The sequence below is a fragment of the Salvelinus namaycush genome, chromosome 27 (assembly GCF_016432855.1).
Source record: "Salvelinus namaycush isolate Seneca chromosome 27, SaNama_1.0, whole genome shotgun sequence".
In the NCBI taxonomy this organism is placed as follows: domain Eukaryota; kingdom Metazoa; phylum Chordata; class Actinopteri; order Salmoniformes; family Salmonidae; genus Salvelinus; species Salvelinus namaycush.
Window position 1 is genome coordinate 36584655 of NC_052333.1, and position 23398 is coordinate 36608052.

Below are 23398 nucleotides of genomic sequence, written 5' to 3' on the forward strand. Positions count from 1 at the left end.
AATAAATACAAATACAAATATCCTTGTGGGGACCTTCAATCCCCAGAAGTCGCCACAAGGATAGTAACACAAGGAAAAGTATCCCTCGTGTGGACATTTCCCACGTCCCCATAAGGGCAAAGGCTATTTTAAGCTTAGGGGTTAGGGTTAAAATTAGCGTCATGTAAGAGGTTAGTGGTTAGGGTTAGGGTTATGGTTATGGTTACGGGTTAGGGTTAAGTTTAGGGTTAGGGGTTAGGGAAAATAGGATTTTCAATGGAAATACATTATTAGGTCCCCACAAGGATTGACGAATATAACGTGTGTATCTGTGTCTGTGTGTGCACGCACACATGTGAGTATGTTTGTGCATGCATGTACGCATGCATGTGTGTGCTATCACTCAGAAGTTATGCAGCAAGCTAAGGTGACAACAACGCCTGCCATGGACGTTTCCCAGGTGATTAGAATGTTCAAAATGATAGTGTAAGAACACTTTTAAAGCCTTAAAGGATAAGATGATCCAACTTTCAAAACGAGTCCTTTCTGGCTAGCCACAAGCAGTCAACTAGCTAGCTAGAAACAGCAGTTAACTAGCTAGCTAGATAGCCACAGCAGTCAACTAGCTAGCTAGCTAGCTAGCCACAGCAGTCAAATACAGTATGTACAGTAGCTAGGTAGCTGTTTAGCTTTCTAGCACATTCACTCGTTTGTTTTTAAACAATTAACAAGCTAGTTAGCTACCACATGTTCTTGTCAAACTGTCAACAAGCAACAGTCTAAAAACCACTTGAGGGCAAATAAATCAGATTTGACCATTCATACACAAGTCGCATGGCCAGGAATCAGGAATCAGATTTGTTTCTGACTTCAAACTACCTACGAAGGTGGTTTGAAATGTGGCTTGAAATATCCGATTCAATGTGCTTTTTGGCTGTTCGATTTGAGTCCCTTAAAACGGACAATGTGAACAGACTTCACTCTCTCTTATTCTTACACACAGTGTGAGAGCACCATTGAGAGCATCTTGACTGGCTGCATCACCGCTTGGTATGGCAACTGCTTGGCATCGGACCGCAAGGTGCTACAGAGGGTAGTGCGTACGGCCGAGTACATCACTGGGGCCGAGCTCCCTGCCATCCTGGACCTCTATATCAGGCGGTGTCAGGGGAAGGCCGTAGAAATGTTCAAAGACTCCATCCTCCCAAGTCAGACTGTTATCTCGGGTACCGCAGGCAAGCGGTACCAATGCACCAAGTCTGTAACCAATAGGACCCTGAACAGCTTCTACCCCCAAGCCATAAGACTGCTAAATACTTAGTTAAATAGCAAACCAATATCCACACGGACTCTCTGTATTGCAGTGTGTTGTGAAATCTGTGAATGTATTGTAATGATTTTAAAATTGTATAACTGCCTTAATATTGTTGGACCCCAGGAAGAGTAGCTGCTGCCTTGTCAGCAGCTAATGGGGATTCATAACAAATACAAATACAAAATAGAAAATTGACCCTTTTTGCACTAACTCTTTTGACTCATCACACACTGCTGCTACTGTTTCTCTATCCTATTGCCTAGTCACTTTATCCCTACCTACAGTGCCTTCAGAAAGTATTCACACCCCTTGATATTTCCACATTTTGTTGTGTTACAGCCTGAATTTAAAATGGAATACATTTAGTTTTTATTGTCACTGGCCTACACACAGTACCCCATAATGTCAAAGTGGAATTGTTTAACATTTTTACAAATTAATTCAAAATGAAAAGCTGAAATGTGTTGATTCAATAAGTATTCAATCCCTTTGTTATGGCAAGCCTAAATAAGTTCAGGAGTAAAAATCTGCTTAACAAGTCACAAGTTGCATGGACTCACTCTGTGTGCAATAAGTGTTTAACCTGATTTGAATGACTACCTCATCTCTGTACCCAACACATAAAACGATCTGTATGGTCCCTCAGTCAAGCAATTATTTTCAAAAACAGATTCAACCACAAAGATCAGGGAGGTTTTCCAGTGTCTCACAAAGAAGGTCACCTATTGGTAGATGGGTAAAAAAAGCAGACAGTGAATATCCCGTTGAGCATGGTGAAGTTATTAATTACACTTTGGATGGTGTATCAATACACCCAGTAACTAAAGACACAGGCATGCTTACTAACTCAGTTGCCAGAGAGGAAGGAAAGGCCAATGGTGACTTTAAAACAGCTACATAGTTTAATGGCTGTGATAAGAGAAAACTGGAAGATGGATCAACAACATTGTAGTTACTCCACAATACTAACGCAATTGACAGAGTGAAAGGGAAGACTGTACAAAATAACAATATTCCAAAACATGCATCCTGTTTGCAACAAGGCACTAAAGTAATACTGCAAAAAATGTGGCAAAGTAATTCACTGTTTGTCCTGAATACAAAGTGTTATGTTTGGGGAAAATCCAATACAACACATCACTGAGTACCACTCTCCATATTTTCAAGCATAGTGGTGGCTGCATCATGTTATTGGTCTGCTTGTATTTATGAAGGATCCCCATTAGTTGCTGGTAAGGGAGCAGCTACTTATCCTGGGGTCCAGCAACATTAAGGCAGTTACATATATATAATTTCATAACACTTTTCACAACACATTAAGTGTGTGCCCTCATGCCACTACCCTACTAGCACATACGTATATACACACAATACAAAATCAGGTAACTGATGTGGAATAGAGTTCCATGTAGCCATGGCTGTTGTAATCGGTAAGGAGTTTCAGGATAAAAGAATGGAGCTAAGCACAGACATAATCATAGAGGAAAACCTGGTTCAGTCTGCTTTACACCAGACAGAGTACATGTTTACGTGTGTGTAGAGTGCGTGTTATCATGTGTATGCGTGTGTCTGTCTCTTCACAGTCCCCACTGTTCCATAAGTTATATATATATATATCTGTAACGAGGACGCCGTGAGTCAAGAAGCAGGTGCAGGTAAAACGTTTAATGAAAACAACAAACATGAAACAAGACAGCGTAACGGACGCGAGGTAACATGAACGCAGGTGCAATACCAACTGAGGATTGAACAAAAGGAAGGGACCTGAAAATAGGAGTTTATGAGGTCCAGGTGTGAGTCATAACAATGAGTGCCAGGTACGCGTAATGATGAGTGCCAGGTGTGCGTAAGGATGATTCCCAGGACCGGTGGATAGTATTCCGGCGACGTCGCACGCCAGAGGGGAGGAGCAGGATTAGACGTGACAGTATCTGTTTTTTAAATCGGGTTCTACTGCTAGCATCAGTTAACTGATGTGGAATAAAAATAAACAGAATGGTGCTAAACACAGACAAAATCATAGAGGAAAATCTGGTTCAGTCTGAGCAATTGGGGGAGAAGGGCCTTGGTCAGGGAGGTGACCAAGAACTCGATGGTCACTTTGACAGAATCCCTAGAGTTCCTCTGTGGAGATGAGAGAACCTTCCGGGAAAATATCTATAGAATTTGTTTCTCCAATCAAGTTGTAGAAATATCTTAAGGATGATCAATAGAAACAGGATGCACCTGAGCTCAATTTCAAGTCTCATAGCAATGGGTCTGAATACTTATGTAAATAAAGTATTTCTGTTTAAAAAAATTATAAATGTGCAAACATTAAAAAAAAACTGTTTTTGCTTTGTCATTATGGGGTATTGTGTGTAGATTTATGAGGAAATTAATTTAATCCATTTTAGAATAAGGCTGTAATGTAACAAAATTATGAAATTGGGAAGGGCTTTGAATACTTTCTGAATGCACTGTACTGTACATATCTACCTCAATTACCTCGTACCCTGCACATCAACCCGGTACTGGTACCGTGTATATAGCCAAGTTATCATTACTCATTGTGTATTTATTCCTTCTTTTATTGTTTTTCTATTATTTAGCTTTTTTTCTGTCTTCATTGTTGGGAAGGGCCTGTAAGAATTTCACTGTTAGTCTACACCTGTTGTTTACGAAGCATGTGACAAATACAATTTGATTGATTGATTGGGTGGATTGTGTTGTAATTCACTTGTTGATAAAGCTCACTAAATTATTATTTTTTTTATAAGCTCTCGTAGTCTGACTGTGATACGAACAATACAAATGTACAAAAATGGGTGAGGGAGAAGCCTTACTTCGACAACACTCTCTCTCAAACACTGACTGAATCAGAAGAGCCAGAGAAACAACAACACATAGAGACACAAACACACACACACACACACACTAACCTACAAAATAAAATATGCAATAAAACATGCAGGTATGATCTGAGTGACTGTAAATTACATGGTTGGGTTTGTCTCCCGCCTGCGATGTAATAGGAGTGTGTTTGCAAGGTGATAGCGCCAGTGCACACTATCAGCTGGCTCCACAGTACAGTATGGGGGCTGTATCACAGAGCTGGGGCCCTCCACAGGTCCCCTAATTAGAGGTGAGGTAATTGAATGTGGAAATCATTCCTGAGCCTCAGCCACTACACTGCCTCTATGCCACGCACACACGCACGCACGCGAGCACACACACACACACGCACACATATGCACAAACACACACACACACACACACACACACACACACACACACACACACACACACACACACACACACACACACACACACACACACACACACACACACACACACACACACACACACACACACAATGCTGGCTGATGCCTGGCTCCTGGTTTTCCAACCTGGTGACCATAGCTTGCTTGGCCCAGGGACACAGCACTGCAGCAGTACCTGAGACTTCAATAGAAGTCAATGTGGTCTAAAGTGTTTCTCAACCTCTGGTCCCTGGACCTGAACTCGTCCTCGGCCTTAGTGCTATGGAGCTATGGCTTAAGCTATTTGCATGAGTCTGTACAAGACTGTCATAAAACTATACATGTTTGCTTATTCTACCATTTGTGGATGCTGGACTATACTTTCAATTCAAGTCAATGATACTGTTGTTTTCATAATAGGAAGGTTAGCATCTCCATAGACATGCATCTTACCAGTGTTCATAATAACACTAAGGCGTGAAACCTAATAAGAATTTTCAAATCAATCAGCCCATTGCCACTTCATTAGGACAGATGTCTCAAGTTTTGAGGAAGCGTGCAATTGGCATGCTGACTGCAGGAATGTCCACCAGAGCTGTTGCCGGAGAACTAAATGTTCATTTCTCTACCATAAGACTGTCATTTTAGAGAATTTGGCAGTTCGTCCTACCGGCCTCACAACCGCAAAACCACATGTAACTATGCCAGCCCAGGACCTCCACATCAAGCTTCTTCACCTGTGGTATCGTCTAAGACCTGCCACCTGGACAACTGATGAAACTGTGGGTTTGTACAACTTAAGAATTTCTGCACAAACGGTCAAGGGAAGCTCATCTGCGGGCTCTTTGTCCTCACCAGGGTCTTGATGTCACGGTTGTGTGGAGAGACAGACCAAGGGGCAGCGTGCTCTGAGTTCCACATCTTACATTTTTTTAAACTTACAAAAAAACAAAAAGGAAACATACAACGAACCGTAACATAAGAGGTGCAACATGCACCAACTCAAAACAAGATTCCACAAAACACAGTTGGGAAATGGCTGCCTAAATATGATCCCCAATCAGAGACAACAATAAACAGCTGCCTCTGATTGGGAACCATACCAGGCCAACATAGAAAAAAACACCTAGATAGGAACATCCCCCCTAATCACACCACGACCTAACCAAAATAGAGAATAAAAAGGCTCTCTATGGTCAGGGCGTGACACTTGACCTGACTGCAGTTTGGTGTCGTAACCCCTTTCAGAAGGTAAACCTTTGATGGCAACTGGCATGCTGGAGAAGTGTACTCTTCACGGATGAATCATGGTTTCAACTGTACCGGGCAGATGGCAGACAGCATGTATGGAGTCGTGTGGGCAAGGAGTTTGCTCATGGTGGGGTTATGGTATAGGCAGACAACAAAAACAATTGCATTTTGTCGATTGCAATTTGTATGTACAGAGATACCGTGACGAGATCCTGAGGCCCATTGTCGTACCATTCATCCGCCGCCATCAACTCGTGTTTCTGCATGATAATGCACTGCTCCATGTCACAAGGATCTGTACACAATTCCTGGAAGCTGAAAATGTCCCAGTTCTTCCATGGCCTGCATACATGTCACCCCATTGAGCATGTTTGGGATGCTCTGGGTCGACGTGTACGACAGCGTTTTTTGAGTGCCCGCCAATATCCAGCAACTTCGCACAGCCATTGAAGAGGTGTGGGACAACATTCCACAGGCCACAATCAACAGCCTGAGCAACTCTTTGCGAAGAAGATGTGTTGTGCCACATGAGGCAAATGGTGGTCACACCGCTACCTTTTTTTAAAGGATCTGTGACCAACAGATGCATATCTGCATTCCCAGTCATGTGAAATCCATAGATTTGAACCTAATGAATTCATTTCAATTGACTGATTTCCTTATATGAACCGTAACTCAGATTGTTGCATGTTGCATTTATATTTTTGTTGGGTTTTAGTTATTGGAATATCCAGGGCTTGTACTCCTCTACCTTGGGTCTTAAGACCACAAACCCTAAAAGTCCTTCGGGCTATAGGGAAATTCTACTTCAATCGTTAAAACATAAAAACATAAAACAGGGCAGGGACTTGGGAGGATTGATCATATGATATAAACGGGACCCTTCACTGAGAAAAATAAAAAGGGTAAAACCCAGATTTGGTTAAACTCAGAAAAGGGCACAATCCTTAGTGACAATGATTTATACATTGGTGTGGTTTATGCTTCTCCCTCAGATTCATCCTTACTATGATGATCAGTTTTATGATAATCTCCCAAAAGAGACCAAACAGTTTCAAGATGAGGGGAATGTCATTTTGTGTGGGGATTTTGATGCTAGAACCGGTTCTGAACCGCGAAGCCTGAGGGTAATAGACATACAGTACATTTGGACATCCCTCCATATACCCCACTAGTAATAGAAATAACCCTGACCAGGTAGTAAACTAAAATGGAAAGGAGCATGCATCTCTTCTTTGGGAAGGTTCACCTACTGCTCAGCTCTTGTGACCAATGTTGTTGACTATGCAATCTCAGACTTGAACCGCTCCACCATTAGTGCATTCACTGTCAGACCACAGATATCATTATCTGACCACTGCCAGATTCATGTATTTTTTAAAAAGACCACACAAACAGAGCCCTGTACACTGATTAATCTAAATAAAATATACAGATGGGCCCCTGACATCGCAACACACTTAAACACAGCGTTGCACTGTCCAGAAATTACAACCTGTATCACTGGTTTCCTTTCAAGTACATTCAGCCCAAACCTCCCTGACATAAATTTGGCTGTGTATAAATTAAATGAGATATATCATAAAGTAGCCACAAAAGTAAATTTATGCAAAAGGAGAAAAAGAAAAGGAAAATTGGAAACCTCAAAAATGGAAATTGTTTGATGCTGAACGTAATCTCATAAGAACATGTTTTAGAGCTTTATCAAGTAGAAAACATCAACAACCACAGGATAGAGACTTTCGGCAACAATATTGTGACACATTGAAAGAATACGAACAAAATCTAAGATGGAAGAAATGGAAGCATTTTGAAAATACTCTGAAAGAGATTGAAGCATATTCTGGGAGAAACCAGTTGTGGGAGAAATGGAATGGTTTAAATGGAAAACAAAGGAATGACCTAGCCATTCAAAATGGTAACATTTGGAGATTTTTTTGTGTGTGAAAATCTCTATGAAATAATACCATCAGAAGACCTTACTTTAAATCCCCAAAATATGCAAGAAAAACTCAGCTCCTTAGAACACACAATTAAAAACAACCAGAACCCAATTGACTACCAACTTACACAGGCTGAACTTTCAAAGAAAATACAAAGTCTTAAACCTGGAAAGGCATGTGGCCCTGAGAGAATCAGAAATAAAATGCTTAAACACAGTACTCCTGAGCTGCAGAGCGATCAGAGATACAAAACATAGACAGATCCTGACCAAATACAGGATCAGCGATCACTAATTGGCTATCGAAAAAGGGAGACACAAAAAGACAAGGCTATCCAAAGAGGAGTGTCTATGTGGTCACTGCACGACAGGGGAGGTAGAGACAGAGATGCACTTTTGTTTTTTACTCCCAAATAAGATCATATTTTTCAAGAAAATATCTCAATCAATTCCCAACTTCTATGCATTTACTAAGGACATAAAGCTGTGAATGATTCTGGATGAGGGAGAAACCTAAAATATTACTGCCAGATACAGTATGTACGTATATGATTGCCATAGTCTTAGGGACATCCCATAGCCATTAACTACTTGAAGTATTTACATTGTATATAACTTACAAGTAATAGTGTGACCATCATCCATGTACATTTTGTTGTTTATTTATTAGCCAATATATAGATTTTTTTATAATCTTATTTTTATTTAATAAAATGTATCAACCGAAGATTACCCAATACAACAGCAGTATTTTTGTACCTGTATACATGATTATATGTACAATTATTATTATTACTACTGAAATTAACTGTTTTTCATTATCCTCATTGCATTGTACTGTATTTACTGAAATGCTATACCACTATACTGCTTTGGCAAAATCTACAAATTGTATTTCATGCCAATAAAGCGATCAGAATTTATATTTCAGAGAGAGAAAGAGATAGAGAGAGAGCATAGCACTCTCCACATGCCCCTCCTGCCCGGCTGCCACACATCAAACACGCAGCTGTGGCACCTTGGCTGGGGACAAGGGAATCCGGATCCACCGCGTTACGCTGTGCGGTGCCATGCTGCATTGTGTGCCCAATCCCCTCAGTGCCGTGACTAACGGCTCTCTCTATATCACTCACTCTTTCTCACTCTTACTCTCTCTCTCTATTTCTCCCTATCACCCCCCCCCCTCTCTCAGCTGGTCCCAGTTCATATATATATATATATATATATATATATATATATATATATATATATATATATATATATATAGAGAGAGAGAGAGAGAGAGAGAGAGAGAGAGAGAGAGAGAGAGAGAGAGAGAGAGAGAGAGAGAGAGAGAGAGAGAGAGAGAGAGAGAGAGAGAGAGAGAGAGAGAGAGAGAGAGAGAGAGAGAGAGAGAGAGAGAGAGAGAACAACCTGAGACCTAAATTAACTATTGTTTACCTCCAGGACTTGAGGGAAAATAAAAATGTCTCCCTCACCATTGCATCAGTTTAGCCTTTTAGACCATAATGATGGTCATATGGACATGGAAGACCTGATCCTAGCTCAGAAATCCTACCCTGAGATTTTTTGTGGCATTTTTCTGACTTGTTCTCTGAACATTTACCATCTGTAACAAATAGTCCCAGATTAATGTTGAAAAATCAGCATGCGAATTTTAGTTTTCGGTTCAAAGAAACAATGTGATTGAGATTCGTCTTCCCCCATTTTTGTTGGAACCATCTTCTTCTCGCATGCATAAAGAGTTATTAGTGCAGTGTGTTAAAGACGCTTGTTTCATTCCCACATTACCATAATCCTACCCACATGCATCTCTGGGCTTTCTTCCTCACCGTGAAGACTGATTGTTTATTCCCATCTTTAAATGAGATTAGGAAGACTGATTGCACAGCCCTTAAACCACCAAAGGTTCAAATCCCCCAGAATAATGAATGTCTTTTCACCCACCTTTTTAACCGGGAGAGAGGAGCAGCGCACCAATACTTCCTTAAGTGTTGCCTCTTGTATTTAGTGTCTTAGTGTCAACAAAATAAAGCCTAAACTGCACAATAGAGGGACACTGGCAGTGTTAACACTCAGAAAGGAAAGGAGATGGAAGGGCCGTCGACCTGGATTTGTCCTTGACTTGCTTACTGTTCCCGTTTTGAAGAGATCTAGAGATTTTGATCTAGTTGCAACAGTCAAACTGTTGATTCCTTGGTGGCTGGCCTGGCTGCCTCACATCAACCAATCTAAGTTTATCGGACCTGTCTGTCTTTCCTTCCAATTTTTCACCTTCACTCTCTTCTTCAGACCCGGAGATTTTGATCTAGTTGCAACAGTCAAACTGTTGATTCCTTGGTGGCTGGTCTGGCTGCCTCACATCAACCAATCTAGTTTTATCGGACCTGTCTGTCTTTCCTTCTAATTTTTCACCTTCACTCTCTTCTTCAGACCCAGCCTCTCTCTTGAGCGGCCCACTGGTCTTGTTAAATTCAATGAGCACTGAGCATACCCGTAAAAACATCACGGAATACATAAATCCAATACTCCAATATCCATTAAAAATATCTTCAAGTCTGTCACGCAATGCACATTTCTCTCTCTCTCTCTCTCTCTCTCTCTCTCTCTCTCTCTCTCTCTCTCTCTCTCTCTCTCTCTCTCTCTCTCTCTCTCTCTCTCTCTCTCTCTCTCTCACAATTCAATTTCAATTAAATTCAAATGGTCACAGATGTTAACATTGTCAAAGCAAGTTAAATAGATAATACACAAAAGTGAAATAAACAATATAAAATTAACAGTGAACATTACACTCACACAAGTTTGAAAGGAATAAACACTTCAGATGTCATATTATGGCTATATACAGTGTTGTAACGATGTGCAAATAGGGAAAAATTGAAAATAAATAAACATAAATATGGGTTGTATTTACAATGGTGTTTGGTCACAAATCACAAATCTTGCTGCTGTGATGGCACACTGGGGTATTTCACCCAATATAAATGTGAGTTTATCCAAATTGGATTTGTTTTTCGAAATCTTTGTGGGTCTGTGTAATCTGAGGGAAATATGTGTCTCTAATATGGTCAAACATTTGGCAGAACGTTAGGAAGTGCCGCTCAGTTTCCACCTCATTTTGTGGGCAGTGTGCACATAGCCTGTCTTCTCTTGAGAGCCAGGTCTGCCGACGGCGGCCTCTCTCAATAGCAAGGCTATGCTCACTGAGTCTGTACATAGTCAAAGCTTTCCTTAAATCAAATCAAATCAAATGTATTTATTATATAGCCCTTCTTACATCAGCTGATATCTCAAAGTGCTGTACAGAAACCCCACCTAAAACCCCAAACAGCAAGCAATGCAGGTGTAGAAGCACGGTGGCTAGGAAAAACTCCCTAGAAAGGCCAAAACCTAGGAAGAAACCTAGAGAGGAACCAGGCTATGAGGGGTGGCCAGTCCTCTTCTGCCTGTGCCGGGTGGAGATTATAACAAAACATGGCCAAGATGTTCAAATGTTCATAAATGACCAGCATGGTCAAATAATAATAATCACAGTAGTTGTCGAGGGTGCAACAAGTCAGCACCTCAGGAGTAAATGTCAGTTGGCTTTTCATAGCCGATCATTGAGAGTATCTCTACCGCTCCTGCTGTCTCTAGAGAGTTGAAAACAGCATGTCTGGGACAGGTAGCACGTCCGATGAACAGGTCAGGGTTCCATAGCCGCAGGCAGAACAGTTGAAACTGGAGCAGCAGCTTGGGTCAGTCATACTGGTCAGGTATTCTGTCACTGTGTACTCTCTGTTTAGGGCCAAACAGCATTCTAGTTTTCTCTGTTTTTTTGTTAACTCTTTCCAATATGTCAAGTAATGATCTTTTTGATTTCTCATGATTTGGTTGGGTCTAATTGAGTTGTTGTCCTGGGGATCTCTGGGGTCTGTTTGTGAACAGAGCCCCAGGAACAATTTGCTTAGGTTCATCTCTCTGTAGGTGATGGCTTTGTTATCGAAGGTTTGGGAATCGCTTCCTTTTAGGTGGGTGTAGAATTTAACGGCTCTTTTCTGGGTTTTGATAATTAGCGGGTATCGGTCTAATTCTGCTCTGCCTGCATTATTTGCTGTTTTACGTTGTACTCAGGGGATATTTTTGCAGAATTCTGCATGCAGAGTATTAATTTGGTGTTTGTCCCATTTTGTGAATTCTTGGTTGGTGAGCGGATCCCAGACATCGCATCCATAAAGGGCAATGGGTTCTATAAATGATTCAAGTATTTTTTGCCAGATCCTACTTAGTATATAGAATTTTATGTTCCTTTTGATGGCGTAGAAGGCCCTTCTTGCGTTGGCTCTCAGATCGTGGAAGTTACCTTCTTTGGGGGGGGGGGGGGGGCAACGGTGTCTAGATGGAATTTGTATTTGTGGTCCTGGCAACTGGACCTTCTTTGGAACACCATTATTGTTGTCTTACTGAGATTTACTGTCAGGGCCCAGGTCTGACAGAATCTGTGCAGAAGATCTAGGTGTTGCTGTAGGCCCTCCTTGGTTGGGGACAGAAGCACCAGATCATCAGCAAACAGTAGACATTTGACGTCAGACTCCAGTAGAGTAGGGTTAGGCCTTCTCTGTGTCGCTCTCGCTCTGTCTCTACAGTCAAATCCTTTCTGAAGTTCACTGATCATTCAAATTACGACAATGAATTAAATTAAGCGAATTACAGAAACAAAAATCAACTTCCTTCTTCTCTGAATCAAATCCTTTACATTTCCAATACAATTAGAACACACTGTGATTATCCTGCCATACTTTGAGGAAGATCCACCTCCCTCTGTGCAGAAAAACGAATCAATGAAAGAATTCAAACCTGCAAAGTTTTTTTTTTTTCACAACTCGCATTCCGTGTTCTACCATGAGCAGACTAGATATTGCATCATCTGTGGATTTTTTTATTTTATTTAACCTTTATTTAACTAGGCAAGTCAGTTAAGAACAAATTCCTATTTACAACGACGGCCTACCAAAAGGCAAAAGGCCTCCTGCGGGGACGGGGGCTGGACGGGGGATAAAATATATATATATTAGACCGTGTTCTACCATGAGCAGACTAGATATTGGTATCGATGTTATTCAACAACAACAAACAGAAGGGAGATCGTGTAACTGATAATCACGGCTGACTAACACAAGCATTGATCCCTACAAGCTAACTGAAGGTCAACCTGAAAATAAAAGGGATTTTGTTGACGCGGGCTTGCTGGACATCACTAATAGCAAATCTACAAACACTGGAACATAAGTGATAAAGATTTGTCAAATAAACACCTTTGCTTGTCTTGCTTCTTTTTTTTTTTTACATTGATTCTATCAGAAAAGAACAAGGCCAATTTCAATGGATTGTGATGATTGTGGCAATTCTGGAATAAGCAGTTCACACCAGTTTGTACCTCATTCTTCCATCACAAAACAAACATTAAAAGTTTTTCCAGTGTGGTTAATTGAAGACAGATTCTATTCTTTAATTAATGCACATTTTCTCTGCATATTGAGGCACAACGGAAACTTGCCCAAACAGTCCATACTATTCATTCATTCACTCTCATCAACTCCAACACTTTCTTACCAGCCTCTCAACACAATAGCCCCAAATGTACACCACAGTAAATCTACCCCAAAAGGGAAGCACGGTAACAAATCAACACCTTTCATTCATCCGAGGTAGTAGTTGTCAACCCCCCCTCATTTAACAAAGAAAGCAGTCATCAACACCTTCCATATAACCTCCCACAGGGTCTGACTTGGCCAGACCGCTCAGTGTTCCGCTAGCTAACAGAGAGGATCACCTGACAACACTCCTTTCATCCCTGTGCCATCTTGGTCGCAGTGATATCCATCATCAACGTGAAACGATGCGGAGTATTGTTTTCTAATATTGTAGAGGGGGAGAGAAAGGAACATCAACTCCTCTTAGTCAGGTCCCAACTACTGTACATGTGTCAATCGCTCTTACCCAATTAGGGTTGAATGCCTTGCTCAAAGGCACATTGACAGATTTTTCACCTAGTACGACCTGGAATTCAAACCGGGAAACTTTTGGATACTGGCCGAACGCTCTTAACCACTAGGCTACCTGCCGCCTCTTTGTAGACCAATGGACCACAACACTGTGTACCTAATTAGCAGAGTGCACAGATGCTGGGGATGGAGAGAGAGACGCTGGCATGCAGTCACCCCTCTTCATGTCGCATTGATCTGGGAATTATTAATTCTTCACTGACTGAGAGCCACACTATCAAATTGACATATAATAACAACAAAGTCAGACTTTTATAATTCATATTAGAATATTTAGAACATACATTTCCTATTGTTTATTCAAATTCTGATCACCTGGAACTACTATACACTGTAAAGGGGTTGCCGTGAATTTGGCAGTAGAACAGGCAACTCAGGGCTAGCAAAATTATGTATTTCATTTTACAGTACACCTACTGTACACCTACTGCAAAAGGCCTCTTGCGGGGACGGGGGCTGGACGGGGGATAAAAAAAAAAATATATATATAGGACAAAGCATTTGCATGTTTCATGTTTCAGTGTTACTTGCTTCGAAGCGAGCATAGAAGTTATTTAGCTCGTCTGGTAGGCTTGTGTCACTGGGCAGCTCTCGGCTGTGCTTCCCTTTGTAGTCTGTAATAGTTTGCAAGCCCTGCCACATCCGACGAGCGTCGGAGCCGGTGTAGTACGATTCAAGCTTAGTCTTGTATTGATGCTTTGCCTGTTTGATGGTTCGTCGGAGGGCATAGAGGGATTTCTCATAAGCTTCCGGGTTAGAGTCCCGCTCCTTGAAAGCGGCAGCTCTAGCCTTTAGCTCAGTGCAGATGTTGCCTGTAATCTATGGCTTCTGGTTGGGGTATGTACGTACGGTCACTATGGGGATGACGTCATCAATGCACTTATTGATGAAGCCAGTGATGTGGTGTACTCCTCAATGCCATCGGAAGAATCCCGGAACATAATCCAGTTTGTGCTAGCAAAGCAGTCCTGTAGCTTAGCATCTGCTTCATCTGATCACTTTCTTATTGACCAAGTCAATAAGAAAGTGACCTGCCTTACTCAAGAAAACAAAAAAGAGACCATGTTTGTATGCGGCTTTATTAACTCAATGATATATTATTTTTTACATTGTTTGCAAACTGATATGACACGTTTTAATGCCAAAATAACATGCAAAACAGGCATAAAAAGTGGGGTCTCAAAACAGGTGGGTCACTATAACCACATAGGAGTTAAATTGGTACAGCGTTCTCACTCACAGGTGCAACAAATATAGCCTCTTACAAGGCAAACCGCAAAATACGTTAATGAGCCTGAAACAACATCACCGTGCACTCATTAGTGGTCAAAAAGTTTTTAGCGCTCCAAAGATACGTTATGCTACTGTATTCTGTGGGGTGGAATTACAGTATCATTCGAAATACAGCAATTCTTTCCCTGCCCACAAAGTGTTTTGACAATGCACCATCATTTACAGTATGTTTCAGTATAATGCTTCACAGTATTTTATTGTTGATTAATGTAAAAATGGACCGTTTAAATCACTGTTTTTATCACAGTGTAATGTTTGGTGTAATTAATTTAGGTAAATCCTATACAGTAAACGTTTTACACACCTTGTTTGGTTGGTTCACTTCAGACCTTGACGTCTCTCAATCCTATCAATCCTAATTGTTTGAAAAGGCTGCAAGTTTCCAATCCCACAATGCTGTACAGTTACAGTAATGTACTGTTAAACCAAGATTTCTTTGGAATTGACGGTATAATTGACTGTTTACGCTTCAAATCACCCAGAGTGCATTGCCATATATGGCAATTTTATGTAAATAATTAATACGGTACTTCTTAAAGTTGTACGGTGTGGGAATAACGTGGCTAAGAGTATTGGACAAACACGCTTTTCAGAGTATTTTACTGTTGATTATACCTCAAATTAAATTGGCTACAACTGGGGTTGAAATGAAAACTTAGAGGAGGGTGGCTCTCCAGGAACAGGGTTGGACAGCCGTGCGTCACAGTGTGCACACTAGCAGAAAGAGTCCGGACAGGTGCCCATTGAAACATGGATATTTACAGTACACTACCTCTGAAGGAGCAGATAGGCTGTGTGTGGAAGAGGCATGGTGGTGTGTGGACACTGTGGAGGTTTCGAAGCACGACCACATATCACACATACCCAGCCTAGCCCAATCTGCAAAGCACTGGACATTATTTTAATCCCCCTGTCATAACTTTGGCCAGCCCAATCTGAACAATATTTATTGGCATATTGGCTTGGAGGTGATAAGGCAGAGAACAACAGCTGCTACTTGGGCTGGTTAGATTTGGCTGATACCATTGATATATGTTTTTCCATACAACACCTCCTTTTCCTCTATCTGGTTTTGGGATCTAACTCTTATTACAATAAAAGCTCTGTATTTTTTTTTGGGGGGGGGGGGGGCGAGATGAAAGAAGGTGGAAAAACCAACGTGAAAGATTTCCAGAAAGAAATGCCTTTGTTATATCTCTGTCTGATGGAAAAATAGAGAAATAATTATACTAATATCAAAAGGGCACAAAAGTTGAGGTGGGGGAAAAAAGACATAATATATATATCATCATATTATCAGAATATCCTGGAGGTGGAATAATGAAGGGCCTCGGGAGTGTGGACAGAGTGACTATTTTTTGTCTTATCATCCAGTGGGGGGGGGGGGGGGGGGGATTATCAGGAAACTGCAGACTGCCAGGCTGGAATTCTAATGGTAATAATGGGGTGTCTGATGGTATATCTTCTACAGCTTATCTCCTCCATTATCTCCCCTTATCACCTCAGTCATCGGGGCAAATTAATGGAGCTCTTTCAGACCTCCTCTTTTTATCTGCTCTGCAGAGGGCACCCCAGAGAATGGAATAAGCTAAATATTAAAATACTCTGCTCACTGTGAATCGCATGGCCAGATAACAGGCAGGGGCAATGCGTTCCATTGAAGGGGGAGCAGAAAAATCCTTCTCACCCTTTAACACCCTTTTTGTCCTCTGCTATAACTGTCTGTGCTGATGGGCTGGCTCTCAGGCTCATCACATTCCCCCAACCATACTTGAGTTTTTACTTTGACGTATAACCCAATGATAGGGGGTGAGACGTACACACCGTATTACAGTACACACTGTATTAAAGTACATACAGGTCATGTGCGTTGACCTAATGTAAGTTAGAAGGGTTGAAATAGTTAAATGATTTAAACACACTAGAGTTTTTACTCTGGTAACACCGAGGCAGTCCAATGACATAAGGTGAGCAGAACAGACTGCATTATATACAAGGTAAACACTTCACTTGAACCCTCGGTAATAAGGGTTGCATAACACTGTCATACCAATGACATAACATATATCATAAACAGCCACGGACATAGCCATGATGAAATATACATATATATTTAGAAACATGTAAACAATGTGTAAACAAATGCCATATGAGGCCAAAGGTTTAGGACAGGTCATCAGAATGTGTTGGGTGATATGACCCCGAATCAATGATAAATGACTATACAAATTTTCCCACCAGCACACAGAAAAATTACATTTAATGCAGTGACTTTTAGTAGTTAAAAATACACGGAACAAAAATGTAAATGCAACAAGATTTTACTGAGTTACAGTTCATATAAGGAAATCAGTCAATTTAAATAAATTCAGTAGGCCCTAATCTAAGGATTTCACATGACTGCTGATGGAACATGAATACATTGTATTAAATCATACACTTCTAAGAAATAGTATGAAAAGAGCCACAACAAAAAAAGTAGGCTGCACTAGCTCAAGAATAACAGTTGCAAGAATTACCACATTTCACAAAACTCCAGAACATTTTGTATACAACTATTTACAAATGATTGTGACCATTCATTATACAGTATATAGGCCTACTGCTATAATGATGATGATTTCTTACAAATACGCTTGCATATTTTCACACATGCTGTATTTTTTCAACACGTAGAATATATTTCACAATAGAGAGACAGAGACCTTATTACAATCAACTTTTAATTCGTAAATATTTCAGTAGCCTGTGTTTTCTGTGTTTTAAGAAAGCAACACAAAAGACAGATAATAAGTCATTTACGTTTAAATTGCCTTGGATTGCTTTGCTTCCTTCGGGACATGACTAGGCTGCTGAAATATTTACGAATCAAAAGTTGATCGTCATGGTGTCTCTCACTCTCTATTGTGAAATACATTCTATATGTTGAAGATAATACAGCATGTGTTTAAATATGTTTTTTAATAAAGCAACACAAAAGATAGAGAAATAGAAACTTACATTTAAATTGCCTTGGATTGCTCTGCTTCCTTCGGGACATGCCTGCTCAGTGCTCAGAGCTGAGAGCTGCTCACTTGATTCCTTCTATTATTTTCTCAAATTTGCCTTTTGATTCATCCAAACGCCAACCACTATATAGGTATTGAACAGTAGGCTACATGTAACTGACATGAAAAGACTCGAGCACCCGTGGTGTATTTAGCTTCTCTCGTCTCTCGCGCTCGTACCTAGTCCTTTGAGAGGGCTGTAGTTCTCTGATGTGCGCGTGAACTGAAGCGAGACGTTGACAGAGGATCGCGTTTTTGTTTCAGAATGAGGTGTGTGACTCCCGGTGTTCCATTGCTGTAGGCACAATACTCCCAGGACCAGTGGGGCCCCTTCGTTCACGGCAGCCACCTGTTTTGAGCCCCACATTATTAGCAAAAAACGTTTAAAAAAATATATATATATCATTGAGTTAATAAAGCCGGGCTTGCCTGTTTTTTTGGGCTTGACTGTTTTGCATGTTATTTTTGCATTATTATGTGTTACATATCAGTTGGCAAACAATAAATATATATAGTTAATATAGCCGCATACAAACATCGTCTCTTTTTCTGTTTTCTTGAGTAAGGCAGCACCCGGGAATAAACCAGCCGGAAACGTACCGACCTAACAATAAACAATCACGCACAAAGACATGGGGGAAACAGAGGGCTAAATACACAACACATAATGAGGGAAATTAAACCAGGTGTGTTGGAAAACAAGACAACACAAATGGAAAATGAAAAATGGATCAGTGATGGCTAGAAGACCGGCGACGTCGACCGCCGAACACCGCCCAAACAAGGAGAGTACACCGGGGCCCCCTCGATGTCCAGAGGGGGCGGAGGAACCTCTCGCACCTCAGACTCCTGGAGCGGGCCAGCCACCATCGGCCTGAGGAGAGTCACATGGAGTGAGGGGTTAATGTCGTAATCAAGCTGTAACCTATAACATACCTCGGTCACTCTCCTCAGGACTTTAAATGGCCCCACAAACCGCGGACCCAGCTTCCGGCAGGGCAGGCGGAGGGGCAGGTTTAGGGTCGAGAGCCAGCCCCGGCCCACTGTGCGAACACCGGGGCCTCGCTGCGGTGACGGTCTGCGCCAACTTTCTGGTGCAGCACGGTGCGCTGAAGGTGAACATGGGCGGTGTCCCATGTTTCCTCCGCACGCCTGAACCAGTTGTCCACCGCAGGAGCCTCGATCTGACTCTGATGCCAAGGAGCCAGGACCGGCTGATACCCCAATACACACTGGAAGGGGGAGAGGTTAGTGGAGGAGTGGCGGAGCGAGGTCTGGGCCATCTCTACCCAGGGCACGAACACCGCCCACTCCCCCGGCCGGTCCTGGCAATAGGACCTCAGAATCCTACCCACATCCTGGTTCACTATCTCCACCTGCCCGTTACTCTCGGGGTAAGGCTGACCGAGACCCCCCAGACGTTCCATGAACGCCCTCCAGACCCTCGACGTGAACTGGGGACCCCAATCAGACACTATATCCTCAGGCACCCCGTTGTGCCGGAAGACGTGTGTAAACAACGCCTCCGCAGTCTGTAAGGCCGTAGGGAGACCGGGCAAAGGGAGGAGACGACAGGACTTAGAAAAACGATCCACAACGACCAGGATCGTGGTGTTACCTTGTGAGGGAGGGAGGAAGATCGGTCATTAAATCTACCGACAGGTGCGACCACGGCCGTTGTAAGGGTTGTAACGTACCTCTGGGCAGGTGCCTAGGAGCCTTGCACTGGGCGCACACCGAGCAGGACGAAACATAAACCCTCACGTCCTTAGCCAAAGTCGGCCATCAGTACTTCCCACTAAGAGAGCGCACCATCCGACTGATACAAGGATGACCAGAGGAGGGTGACGTGTGGGCCCAATAGATCAGCCGGTCACGGACAGCAGACGGAACGTACAGACGCCCAGCTGGACACTGGAGGGGAGCGGGCTCTGTACGTAACGCCTGCTCAATGTCAGCGTCCAGCTCCCATACGACCAGCGCTACCAGGCAGGGGGCCTGGGAGCATGGGAGTATGATCCATGAGCCGCTCCTCTGTGTCATACAGCCGGGACAGTGCATCTGCCTTCACATTTTGGGAACCTGGTCTGTAGGACAAGGTAAACACAAAACGTGTAAAAAAACATGGCCCATCTTGCCTGACTAAGATTCAGTCTCCTTGCTGCCCAGATGTACTCCAAGTTGCGGTGGTCAGTCCAGATGAGAAAAGGTTGTTTAGCCCCCTCAAGTCAATGTATCCATGCCTTCAAGGCTTTCACCACAGCCAACAACTCCCGGTCACCCACATCATAGTTCCGCTCCCCCGGGCTGAGCTTCTTCGAGAAGAAAGCACAGGGGCGGAGCTTCGGTGGCGTGCCTGAGCGCTGAGAGAGCACGGCTCCTATCTCAGCCGTGGACGCGTCCACCTCCACTATGAATGCCAAAGAAGGATCCGGATGGGCCAGCACGGGAGCCGAGGTAAACAGAGCCCTTAGGTGACCAAAAGCCCTGTCGCCTCAGCCGACCACTGCAAACATGGTCGGCCAAAACCCCGGATAAACCTCTGGTATATATTGGCAAACCCTAAAAACCGCTGCACCTCCTTTACCGTGGTGGGAGTCGGCCAATTACACACGGCTGAAATGCGGTCACTCTCCATCTCCACCCCTGATGTGGAAATGCGGTACCCTAGGAAGGAGACGGCCTGCTGGAAGAACAAGCATTTCTCAGCCTTGACGTACAGGTCATGCTCCAACAATTGTCCAAGCACCCTGCGCACCAGGGACACATGCTCGGCCCGTGTAGCGGAGTATATCAGAATGTCATCAATATACACCACTACACCCTACCCGTGCAGGTTCCTGAAAATTTAGTCTACAAATGCCTGGAAAACTGATGGAGCATTCATCAACCCGTACGGCATGACGAGGTACTCATAATGCCCTGAGGTGGTACTGAACGCTGTCTTCCACTCGTCTCCCTCCCGGATACACACCAGGTTGTACGCGCTCCTGAGATCTAGTTTCGTGAAGAAGTGCGCCCCGTGTATTGACTCAATCGCCATGGCGATGAGAGGTAGCGGGTAACTGTACCTCACCGTGATCTGGTTCAGACCTCGATAGTCAATACACGGGCGCAGACCTCCCTCCTTCAAAAAAAAAGATTTGAGGAGGCGGGTGAAGTGGATGACCGAATGTACCCCTGACGCAGGGATTCGGAGACATCTGTTTCCATAGCCACCATCTCCGCCTGTGACAGGGGATACACGTGACTCCTGGGAAGTGCAGCGTCTACCAGGAGATTTATTGCACAATCCCCCTGTCAATGGGGTGGTAATTGAGTCGCCTTCTTCTTACAGAAGGCGAGAGCCAAATCGGCATATTCTGAGGGAATGCACACGGTGGAGACCTGGTCTGGACTTTCCACCGTGGTAGCACCAACGGAAACCTCTAAACACCTCCCCGAGCACTCTCGTGACCACCCTGTGAGAGCCCTCCGTTGCCACGAAACAGTGGGATCATGACAGACTAACCAGGGTAGGCCTAGTACCACGGGAAACACAGGAGAATCAATAAGGAAGAGACTGATTCTCTCCTTATGACCCTCCTGCGTCACCATGCCGAGGGACGCGGTGACCTCCCTAATCAACCCGGACCCTAATGGTTGACTGTCTAGGGCGTGAACTGGTAAGGGCATATCCACTGGAACAATGGGGATCCCTAATCTATGGGCAAATGATCTGTCAATGAAATTCCCAGCTGCGCCTGAATCGACGAGCGCCTTATGCTGGGAATGCGGGGAAAACTCAGGAAAAGTAATGTTCAAAAACATGTGGGCAACAGAGAGCTCTGGGTGAGCATGGTGCCGGCTCACCTGGGGTGATGCGAGAGTGCCCTGCCTGCTGCTTCGACTCCCAGAGGAACCTCCCCAACACCGACCGGCAGTGTGCCCTCTGCGGCCACAGATGGTGCCTGAAACGGAACCTCCTCCGGTCTCCCTAAGCGCAGCACCTCCCAGCTCCATAGGCGTCGGAGCGGTGGCACTGGGGAATGGAACCGACAGACCCTGATCTGGACGTCCGCGAGTAGCCAGCAGGTTATCCAACCGAATGGACAGGTCCACCAGCTGATTGAAAGTGAGAGTGGTGTCCCTGCAGGCCAACTCCCGACGGACGCCCTTGCGCAAACTGCAACGATAGTGGTCGATCAGGGACCTGTCGTTCCATCCCACGCCAGCGGCCAGGGTCCGGAAGTCCAGAGCGAAATCCTGGGCGCTCCTCGTCCCCTGCCTCAGATGAATGAGACGTTCACCCGCATCTCTACCCTCAGGCGGGTGGTCGAAGACTGCCCGGAAGCGGCGGGGGAAATCTTTGAAGTGGTCCAGCGCCGCATCTCCTTCCTCCCACACGGCATTGGCCCACTCCAGGGCTCTCCCTGAGAGGCATGAGACGAGGGAGGACACCCTCTCTCGATCCGAAGGCGCCGGGTGGACGGTTGCTAGTTAGAGCTCCAGTTGTAATTGTAAGCGCTGACATTGTGCAACCGTCCCATCATACTCCCTAGGGAGGGCCAGACGAATACCACTGGGACCGGGTGAAAGAGGAACGAGTAGTGGAGACCTTGGTTGCTCTGGTGGAGGTGCTGGAGGACCTCCCTTTCTCTCCCAGCGATCCATAGTCTTTAGGACGCGATCCATGGTGGCGCCGAGATGGTGGCGCCGAGATGATGGAGCATCGCCGCTTGCTCCTGGACGCGCTCCTCGACCCCAATAACAAGGGTACTTGCTCCTGCTGACTCCATGACGATTGAGTTGCGTGATTCTGTCAGGCGGTGAGTGTAGCTGGTGCATGAAGTCAAGCGCAGGAGAGCAGAGATAAGTGAACAACGCACTTTAACTTTTACCGCCTCAGAAACCCGGATCCGGGAGCACCCCCCACCCCCCCCCCCCCCCCACTGACTAGCATAGCTAGCATAGCGTCACAAGTAAATTGTAGCTTCTAAATATCATTAAATCACAAGTCCAAGACACCAGATGAAAGATACACTTCTTGTGAATCTAGCCACCATTTCTGATTTTTAAAATGTTTTACAGGGAAGACACAATATGTAAATCTATTAGCTAACCACGTTAGCAAAAGACACCATTTTTTTTACTCCACTATTTTTCCACTCCATCACCAGCTATCACCAATTCGACCAAATAAAGAAATAAATAGCCACTAACCAAGAAAAAACCTCATCAGATGACAGTCTGATAACATATTTATTGTATAGCATAGGTTTTGTTAGAAAAATGTGCATATTTCA

The 23398-nt window shown here is 43.7% G+C and overlaps 1 protein-coding gene across 1 annotated transcript in view; it reads right to left on the minus strand.

The window, feature by feature from the left end:
- The window catches only part of LOC120022401 (zinc finger protein ZFPM2-like), a 107943-nt gene that overhangs the window by 73168 nt on the left and 11377 nt on the right, over window positions 1-23398 (minus strand). Inside the window, exons 7-8 of the mRNA XM_038966289.1 lie at window positions 22042-22525; window positions 20100-20200 (exon numbers count right to left, since the gene is read on the minus strand). Coding sequence (XP_038822217.1) covers window positions 20100-20200; window positions 22042-22525 — 585 coding nt within the window. The remainder of the gene's footprint in view (window positions 1-20099; window positions 20201-22041; window positions 22526-23398) is intronic.